The 10,282-nt window shown below is 33.0% G+C and overlaps 1 protein-coding gene across 1 annotated transcript in view; it reads right to left on the bottom strand.

The window, feature by feature from the left end:
- Trhde (thyrotropin-releasing hormone degrading enzyme) overlaps positions 1-10,282 on the bottom strand; it is a 395,306-nt gene that overhangs the window by 85,628 nt on the left and 299,396 nt on the right. Inside the window, exons 8-9 of the mRNA XM_005374325.2 lie at positions 4,223-4,288; positions 3,446-3,633 (exon numbers count right to left, since the gene is read on the bottom strand). Of these exons, the coding sequence (XP_005374382.1) occupies positions 3,446-3,633; positions 4,223-4,288 (254 nt within the window). The remainder of the gene's footprint in view (positions 1-3,445; positions 3,634-4,222; positions 4,289-10,282) is intronic.

Below are 10,282 nucleotides of genomic sequence, written 5' to 3'. Positions count from 1 at the left end.
TTCCCTACCACTCTGTTTGTAACTCTGTACTGTCTGTACTGTTCCTTTGCTATTTTGTAAAATGTCGACTGTCTGTTAATATTTTCCTCCTTTTATTTTTAAAATAAAAAAAAGAAGAAAAAAAAATTCTCAAGGGTAAGTGATTTTTTGTAACATGAGCAAAAAACTGTGGTAAAATACAGTTTGCCCTTAATACGAACATAAAATTGCATGTATTAGAGTTATATTCTTCTTAATAACTAGAGTTTATGATAAAATTGGCACGTTTTAATATTTGGATTTTAGAAAAATTCTCTAAAGTACAACAAAAATAGGTTCATATAAATAACTATATATTACTTCTAATGAATACCATATACATATAGACAACCCACTAAATGGCGAATATTGTATCACCTAAATGGTCAGCTTTAGAAAAAGTGTCATCTATTAAAAATTTTGTGATACAAACTTTAGGACATGTTACCAAAACTCTTAAAATTGTTTCTGTATTTTCCTTAGGAATGTTTTCTATACTTTATTTTATGTGCATGTGCACACACATCTACATGGTCACAAAGACAATCAAATGTTCCAAGTTACAAAACCAGATTGGAAATTTGTATTCATATTTGAATTGTTATAGTTGTTGATATTGCATCAGTTATTTTTCATAACTTTTAAACAATATGTGCTTGTTCAGTGCAAAATATCACTTGAAAATAAAAGAAAGCATGATAATTATGTTGTTTTCTTATCTTATAGAAAGACCAGCAGCTATAAAACACAACTGAGTGAAGGAACTCATAAAGAATTCTAAGACAGCAGTGTGTTAACTTAAAAAACAAAAAGAACTCATGGCATCAGATTGTATTCTACCCACTGGACTTGAATTTTAGTCATTTCCTTTTAAGAATTGAAACAAAGTTTAAAAACATCTATTTAAGAAGACCAAAGTATTTTTCTTTATTAGTCTCTGGGACTCCTCTGTCATCATCAGTAATTTGCATTTTTGTAGTAAAGCAACATTTTGTTCTAATGATTATATTATAGTAGAAAATAAGAGGTGCATTGTTTAACTGGTATGAGAAACCTTTTTAAAAATATGGTATCAGCATTAATGAAGACTTGACATAGATTTTGTGAAAAACTGCTCAGAGATGGCTGCCATTGGGTCAGTAAGAGAAGGAAGGTATCTTTATAGGAAGAAATATTCTCTGTAGCACAAAACTCTCCAAAGCTCCTCACTATGTGAGTAGACATGAAACACTACAAGCACTAACTTTATAAAGAAAGAAGGCCAATGCTTCCCAAGTACATAACTCTAACACAATTTATACGTGTATATAACAACTAACTTTATGCAATTATTATTTATATGAAGATCTTTCCTTTTTATGATGTAATACAACTATTACAAATAAAAATATAATTACTGGAAGCACTAAAATGTTCCATGCATAGTGATGTCCCTGTATATCCTAGGAAGATAAAAACAAAGATATAATTATCTTGGCTCAAGCATAGCTACCATTTACAGGATTTTTGGCATAGATAGGCAGTAGGTTTTCCTAAATCAACTGTGTGTATTGTGTTGAACAATATTAGCCTTAGAAAGGCAACATAAAAAGGCCAGATAGAATTATTGTAATGATGAAACCTTGACGAGAATGTCACAGTAAATTTAATGATCAATAATATAAAATTGGAATACTACGTTTTTAACTCAAAGCTCTACTACTTCAAAATAGAACATCATTTTTAAGACTAATAGGATGTCCTGTATTATCTTCCTCTTAATATTTTAGATGCCAAGTGCTTAGAGTTCAAAATCACCTGTATCATTTTTTATTCTACCCAGCACAAAGGTCTCTAGATATTACATATGTTTATGCAGCCTGGGAGATATTTTTACTTTACAGAGTAATTCTCATCGCTGGTACATCTGATGTACGTTACGGATTGACAAAGCATTTTAGTTCAAAATGTGTTCTGTCATCTGTGTGTCCTTTATGTTTTTCTGCATCCGTGGATGCTGGTGTCAGGCTGAGCATTGTCAAAGGTCTGGCCTGAATCTCTCTCCCTTTGCCACAGTCAAGTAGTTTTTATGTACTTCCTGGCAAGGCCAGGGTTGATGCTTAAGCATGTTTCGCCTGGGGCCAGACGGTGAATGATTAGAAGCAGCACTTGCCAGCTGTGGGGAATCCAGGCTGGGTAGAAAATCAGTGACAGTCAGACCCTGACAGCAGTGACAGTGTAGCAGGGTAAAATGGTACTGCATGAGTCCACCAGTTGGATGGCAAAAATCTGTGCTTTCAAATCTGTATATATTGGGAAGAAATAATATTTCTTGTTTTATATATATATATGATTTGAGCATATATAAATCTTTTAATCATATATATGATTTCATCATATGTACATATATGTATGACTTTCCTAAATCAGAATCCAAATAGAGCCACAAGGAAACATTAATGAATTTTTCAATCATGTCTCTATATATCCAAAGTTGGTGGTAGCTGATCTGGGAATGATTTTTGTACCTCTTAGAGATAACCAATCCAACTGTGTACTCTAGGTCTCCTAGATGCTATGGTTGATAAAATCAGCCTTCTCATTTTCCAAGATGATGGGAGACAGCACAGGGAACCTAATCCAACCAGCTCATGTTACTTATTATATATATATTTTTTTACTTATTATATTTATTAATACAGCCTCTCTCTCCCAGCCCACTCAGCTCACCACTTATCAAGGCATCTTACAAAGAAGGAAACATGCTGATGTGATTCTACTCAGGCTCTGGCTCAGAATTTACAATGCAGTGCAAAATAGAAAATGTAAAGTAGAAAAGGAAAAAAATCCTACCTGCTTAATTATTAGTAATTAAAATGGAGTTTCAAAATCAAGATTCTACTTATGGTATCTGTTTAGTGGTTTCAAATAGTTAATTTAAGGGAAAGAGACCATAATGTGATGCCTAGTACATTGATACTTAGATTATTTTAGACAACTATTGAAAGTTTATTTCACTGAGACATTATATAGTACTAAATTTTTGTTTTAATTCTTTTCTCTGCATTGTTAGTTTCTATTCTCATTTGAGTGATAAATCTCATAGTAATACATTTCAACTCCTAAATCTACCTCAGAAAATACTCATGGAGATTTATTTTTTGTGAATTACCATGATCATTTAAAATTATGTGTTCAGAAATTATGTGATAAGTGATAATGTGGAAGTGATAACCTTGAGAGTTAAAATATCCAGTAAATTGGAGGAAAAGAAAAATGAATATAAAGTGACACAAATAAACATAACATAAAATAACAAAAATAAAAAGCAGAAACTATATTTCATTTACATTTCAAAATTACCTTATTGATACATTTTAAAATATTAAAAATGCAAAGTAAAATATAAAAATAAAATCATTTGTTCATGTAAAAATGAGTATAATACCTGTCATTTCGAAGTTCGTGTGCCTTAGTTTTAGCACTGATGTCATAAATAAAATGTTGTTGGGTGATTATTATTTTGTTTTCTGTTGTTGTATTTCCCAAGATAGTGATGACAGGATAGCCCATCTGCAGTGTCCATTGATCCATTACTTCTTGAATATTTACATATTTTCCATTCCTTTTTAATGCCTTTAGAACCAAAGTTGTATACATTAGTTTTATAAACATCAACAATGAGATAATTCACATTATGCATCATTCATTTTTATCTTTCAATTTTCTAAAATATGAAAACATTTAAAATCACGGAAGATAACATAATATGCTAGTAAATTAATCTTCTTGCCTGAAGTTATGCACATACATACATATGAAGGTTTTATTAACAGTTTTTACATAACAGAAAATAAAATGTATTTCATCGCTAAAACAAGAACTTGCAGCATCATTTAGCATTCTCAGTGTATCTATCACATAAAGATTCTTTAAAACATCCGTCTTCTCTCTTTAACGTGAATCTCTGATATTCTATTAAATTGAATTTCAAAAGTATTACCATATTTGAAAGTAATTCAGGTATCTTTTTAAATAATTTTAACTTTTAAATAATGTTAAATGTTATTTTATGATATATAAAGAATAAAATAAGAAAGCAATGTGATGAAAACCAAAATATACAAAGAGGAATTGTCAGTGTTAATAATAGTTAGTAATATCTTAAAGTGTCACTTGAAATGTTCAGCTTGACACTTTCATATTTGAATTTCCTATACATTACCTCTGATAATGTATTCCAGAGATCATTTCTGGCTGCATTGCCATACTTATGAATGGTTAAATAATCCTATAAGAATATGAAATTTAAATTACATTTCAAAGGTCAAGCAATTATCAGTAAACACATTTGTTTCTCAATTCAATTAACTATTTTATGTGTTGAAATTGCATTAATACAAAGCAAAAGTATGAATGAATCTCATCTAAAAATATTCCAAAGACATTTAACTATAGTATATTTCCAAATTAATTCATATAATAACATTAGTCTCTTAACAATGATTTTTAAAGCTATAATCACTATTCACAGGTTTCCATGGTCAAGGATCTAACTGAGAAAGCCAATCTAAGCCAATTTTAAAGAAACTACCTCTATAGGAAATATAGAGGACAAAATTTCTTATCAGTCTTTTCTATTGAATGGTTGAAAAGAGATATTTTTTATTATGGCAAACAGGAAAACAGCCCTGGATGAAATATACTATATTAAGAGGGATTACTTTGCCAGAATAGTATTTTCTTCACAATTGTCTTCTATGTTCTAGTATCTCAGTAAAGAAGACACTGTCAATCACAAACATCATAGTTATGTCCATCAGTTTGAAACAGAAATTAGTACTTTAAAAGAAACAGTCATTCCTAAATTTACTTAACATTCTTAGTCCTAGGACTTCCCCTTTCTAATTTTCCACCTTTATTGGTCAAATCTATACTTTCTGATTCATATATTACTCTTCCAACAAATGTGGTTTGTCCCATTCTCACTGTGTTAGGTATCACTCTTTGACGGTATTTTGTATGATTTCAAAGTGGACAGATGAAGAGAAAATAGTTGTATGTTCTAAAGCAAATGCACCCCTCCTTGCCTTCATTTGAAATTCTATTTTCTCTACAATATGTAAGTTGTTGTAGACAAAAATTCTAATTTACATCAAAGTACTGAAACTGAAAAACATGCTGACTCCTCTTAGTACTTTATATAGAATGGGGTAATTAAAGCTAGGGAAGCAAATTTTCTGAAACACAAATTCTAGCACCTGTGACAGATTTGGCTTTTGCTAGCAGTTCACGGCACAGAAAATGGTAACTTCCACTTAATCAAGATGTCTACAGATGTAATGCCCGACTTTAGCTTAGCAACAAATTCATCGTCATCCTCAGGTGTTATGAATAACTTTGCTAAAGAAAATTTTAAAATCCAGTCTGGATCCGAATGAGGCATTTCTCAACATAAATCTGGGGACCAAGATTCAACTTTTACATCTATTTTTATGGTCTTTTAGCAAAATGAATTTGGGAAAATGAAACTTACAAAGTTAGGTTTTTCTTTAGTTTTCCCAAAGAAAAAGTATGATAATTGAAGACATTTGAAACTGGGTTCTATTTGTGGATAGTGCTGTCAGGATAATACAAAATGGGAAACAAGTGAATGCTATTAAGTCCAATATAAAACTATCATTTTTTTTTCTTTTCTGTTCTAAAGGCCAACCATTTATGATATAAGCTGACCATGTTCCAATACTATTCAGCAGCTTGAGTTCTTGCTGTCCTCCCCAGTTCATAATAAGGTTTAACTTTTCTCTTCAAGCAGTTGAAATGCAAATGACCAAGATTTCAGAAAAACTCCTCTAATTCACTGCCTCAGAGTTCAGGGACAGGAGCAAGCCTTCTTAGCCTCACAACAGATATTCAGATGTTATGAGAATTCAACATATGTCAACTTGTTTCAAAATGTTTCCTCGGTTGTTTTAGCATTTCTCTGGCACAGGTGCCTTCCTGTCTTAAATTAAGGAAATTCTGCTTTGTCTTTGCAGAATCACAAAAAAAAACTGTAAAGGATGCTGAGTATGCTTTTAATGATTAAATATTCACTTCGTGTAATATACGGACCATTTCACATGTATCACTTTCTAAATGCTGTGGAAATGGGTGGAAATGGTGGTGAAAAAAGGTTACTGGGAACAATTACAAACGCCAAAATGGGGGTTTGCATTAAGGAAATATGTGTGACTGAAGTTGTAGAAGTTTTGGTGCAGGACCAGTTGGCAGGAATGATTCAAACATGTGTACGTGATAAATAAGATTTTAAGTTCTTTTCAAACGTATTAGTCAATGCATATGAAAATGCTTGAATATACAAATATGAAATAAAATGTATGTTTATGTTTTTGTGTATGAAAATCAACAGTAGAGTTGACAGTCTATAAAACAGAAGGTTTTAATGTTAACTTAAAAGGTGTGGGTTCACTATAGTAGGTGATTTGGAAAATGTCTACTCATTATTGAAAAGGATAAGGCAAAGATGAACACTAGAATATTCTTATGTGACATAAATAATGTAAGCTCATTAAAAGTTAAAAGCCTATTAAGCTAGACTATATTTTGATACATCTGCCTTTGGAGAAAGTCATCACAGCAGAGTAGCTCTTTGTGTTAATATTCACATCTATAAAATGGGGATAATGAAAGTATTATTGCACGTGTGTGTGCTAGAAAAGTGAAGACTGTATAATACATCGTAATACCTGTAGACTTGAGCTATTATAATCATTTTTAATTATCTCATACTGTATGTTGAAAAACTGAGGAGCAGAAGGGAAAGTATCATGAAGAACACAGCACAGGAAAACAATGTTTGCCTGCTTCTTGGCACTGCATGTGCACCTATATCACCTATATCACATGCAGCTCACCTCGCACCATTAGAAGGCAGACAGTGTCATCATCATTTATTGAATTACAGACTGGTCGACATCCAAACCCCAAACCTATGCACACAACTGCCCATTCATGTCCACAAGATGCCATACACACAATTAAGGGTCACACGCAAACCCGAGCTCATTGCCCCACATCAGCTCCTTTTGTAAATAGCACCAGAAATGGCTTTTCCATCCACCTCGGTCGAAGAGTCATCTTGATGCCTTTCTTTCCCTTTTCAGCTTTCTCAACATGATGAGTGTGTGCTTTCTCTCTTTTCTAGGACTGTGTTTGCACAATTATTCAAATACTTTTGCCTTTACCTACAGAAATTAAATCTGTATTTCAGGACTCAATTTGATGTACTTTTCACAGAATCTTTTCCTGCCATTCCAATTTCTACTCAAATTCTAAGTGGAAGACTTCACACATTGAACTACATGAGAGCTTTATCACACTGTTACAATTGTGTATTTATTAGTCTGAATGTTCATATTCTTTATAAATTCCAAAATGGTAAAGAACTTTCATACCATAAGCATACTAATATTTAGCAGGTATATTTGTGCCAAGCCTGATACAGTAGATACTCAATATATGTGCATGCAATTTATCATTCTTCACACAAAATACCCAGATGTTAATAACTAACAAGGTTGTAGAAGGAGAACATTTTTCTATCAGACTCCCCCTAAATTTCATGTTTAGATATAAAAGTAGGACATAATTCATTATTTCAGTGCATAATATAATTTAAATTGATTTATGCAATTGCATTTGAGGTCATTAAAAAGTATGAATTATTGCATATCAAATCATTTTTTTAACTTCCTTTGCTAACACGTGACATGGTTCATAATGCTTCATGTATAACAGCCAATGTGGTTAATAAAAAACAATGGAGAAATAGAAAAAAATGATCTTTGGAAGTAAAATACTATAATCTTTTAAGGTTTACATGAAAATAGTTGCCAGGCATGGTGGGTAGCACATGCCTATAATCCCAGCACGCTAGAGGTTGAGGCAGGAGGATTGCTGTATGTTCCAGGCCAGCCTGGGCTACAAAGTGAGCTCAAGGCCAGTCTGAACTGCACAATGAAACCCTGTCTCAAAAAGACAAAAAAAATTATTATGGAATACTTACTCTCCTCTTAATGATTTCTTCAGCATGGTAGGTCTAAGAATTAACTTCTTAAATCTTTTATTCCTTGGTAAATGGAATGCTGGTTCAATAAAAACTTTATGGTTTTTTTTTAATGTGTGTAGCAGCAAGTAGCAAAAATAAACCACAGGGGATAACTTTTAAAATAGCAATGTTTATTCTGCCCTATTATAAATAGGTAGGATAGGGCTACACATGCCCTTTAATTCGGTCCACCCTTATCTATATTTCAGCTTTATCTTCAGCGTTGTGGCTACATGGCAGCAAAATCCCCAAGCATCGCCCTCAGACATGATTTGAAAAGAGGAAAGAGGATTTTTGAAAATATCTTTCTGAAAACCAGGAAATTTTTCCTTCAAGTCCTGCAGTGAATTCATCCCCAACACTCATTTTTGTCAAAACATTGCATCATGTGATTTAGCAATAACTGGTTACTGCAACTACGACAGTACTGCTTTCAGCTTTATACAGTGGAAGACAAAGTCCTCTAAAGTTGGTGGTTCTTCCAAAAAGGGTAAGAACTTCCAAAATCAGAATTCAGCTAACAAGAAAGAAAACAAATTCTGAGTGGACTGCCAACAGGGTCACTCCAAAGAGATGGAGGAAGTCGGTTGGAGGCTCTGGGACCCTAGGAAGGAGATGCTCTCTGCTTGCAGCATTACTCTGGAAACTGCCAGGAAAATTCAGACATTGATTTTCTTTTCCTCTATGACAAGAAGGCTGAAGCAAAGGTTTGAGAGATTGTTGCTTTCTATCAAGAATAATTATACCTCCGAAGATCTGTAGTGAGCATTTATCATGTTTTGGCATTCCAGCTTTTAAAGGCCATTTTTAAAGGGGACGATAACTCACTAGAGAACGTGGGAGGAAGGCGAGGACTCTGCCTCCCACTATTGAAGAGCAGGAGACAAAATATTACATAGTCCCTCTCTCTTTTTCCTGGATGCTAATGCACAAATATGTGTCTTGGCCTCAGACATCCATAGGAGAACTGTGAATTCTAAAAGAGAAATGCAAACAAGGCGAGAGGAGTTAAGAGATTATTTTCTGGGATGCAGACACAAAGGACAGCTACAGTAGTGGCAGTAACTGAATCAGCTACTCCTGGGGCATGACCTTGGGTAGCTTTCTTAATTTTGGAGCCTGTGCTGTGTGTTTTGTGAGTTTCATTCTACAACCTCCCTCGTGATGTTATGGGGTACTTTATATTTTTCCAAGACATTTCTTTCTGCTTAATTCAGTCAGAGTCTTATTTTTCTGTTGCTTGCAATCCCAAGCTTTAACTGATACAACATGATTATTATTGGCAAAATGAATGATTAATATGAGCAAAATGAATAAAGTCTTTTAAAATTATTTTAATGATCTTCAGAAAGGAGAATAGATATTATATTTTATGACTTATACGAAGTAAAAATGAAATGACAATGAATTCTAGACTACACTTTCATGGTATGGTGGGGAGGGATGAGATATCTACTTTAAAGAAAGAAGAGGTAGGCAAAGTGATTAGAAAAATAAAGATTGAAACTAAGATGGAATGCATAAAGTTTCATGGCTAAGGTACAAAAAGAGTGAAAAAGAAAAAAGTGAAGATTCCAGAGCAGAGTTTCTGGAAACCATAAACTCTGTACTTAAATATGTATAAATATGTGCATTACTACAGTAAGGTAATTGTAAAGGAATACATGAGCAACCAAAGTAGATTAAAAGTGTCAGATCACAGTAATGGCACCCATGCGTCAGATAAAAGCCATTTGAAACCAGACCTCAGATACATACTTTAACCTTGAAAAACAGAGGTGAAGATTAAGACAATCATGGGCAACAACTCAAACAAAAATCTAAATTGTTTTGTTTAACAGAAAAATAGAACATTAAATAAAATGAGCGCAAAGCACTGAGAAAACATAAGCAAAATTAAAGAAGGCATATACAGACTTTAATTCTTTTTGGTAAGAACCAAAAATGAAAAGGCATAACTAATCATTTGAATATTTCTTTATATTAAGTTATAGTAAACTTCCAAGAAGAATCTTTTGTGTACAAGTACAGCAGTTTTCAGCCACCAGACACAGCTTTCAAAAGAGGAAGAGGTGGAGACAGAGGAGGAGGAAGTGACAGCAGAGGCAGAAGAAAAAGAAAGCAAGAGGAGAAGGGAGAAAAAGAGAAAGAAAAAAATGAGAGAAAAGGAAAAAA

The sequence above is a fragment of the Chinchilla lanigera genome, unplaced genomic scaffold (genome assembly GCF_000276665.1).
Source record: "Chinchilla lanigera isolate Chin_1 unplaced genomic scaffold, ChiLan1.0 scaffold00004, whole genome shotgun sequence".
Classification (NCBI taxonomy): Eukaryota; Metazoa; Chordata; class Mammalia; order Rodentia; family Chinchillidae; genus Chinchilla; species Chinchilla lanigera.
The sequence above is the reverse complement of the archived record's forward strand: the minus strand, read 5'-3'. Positions and strand labels throughout refer to the sequence as shown.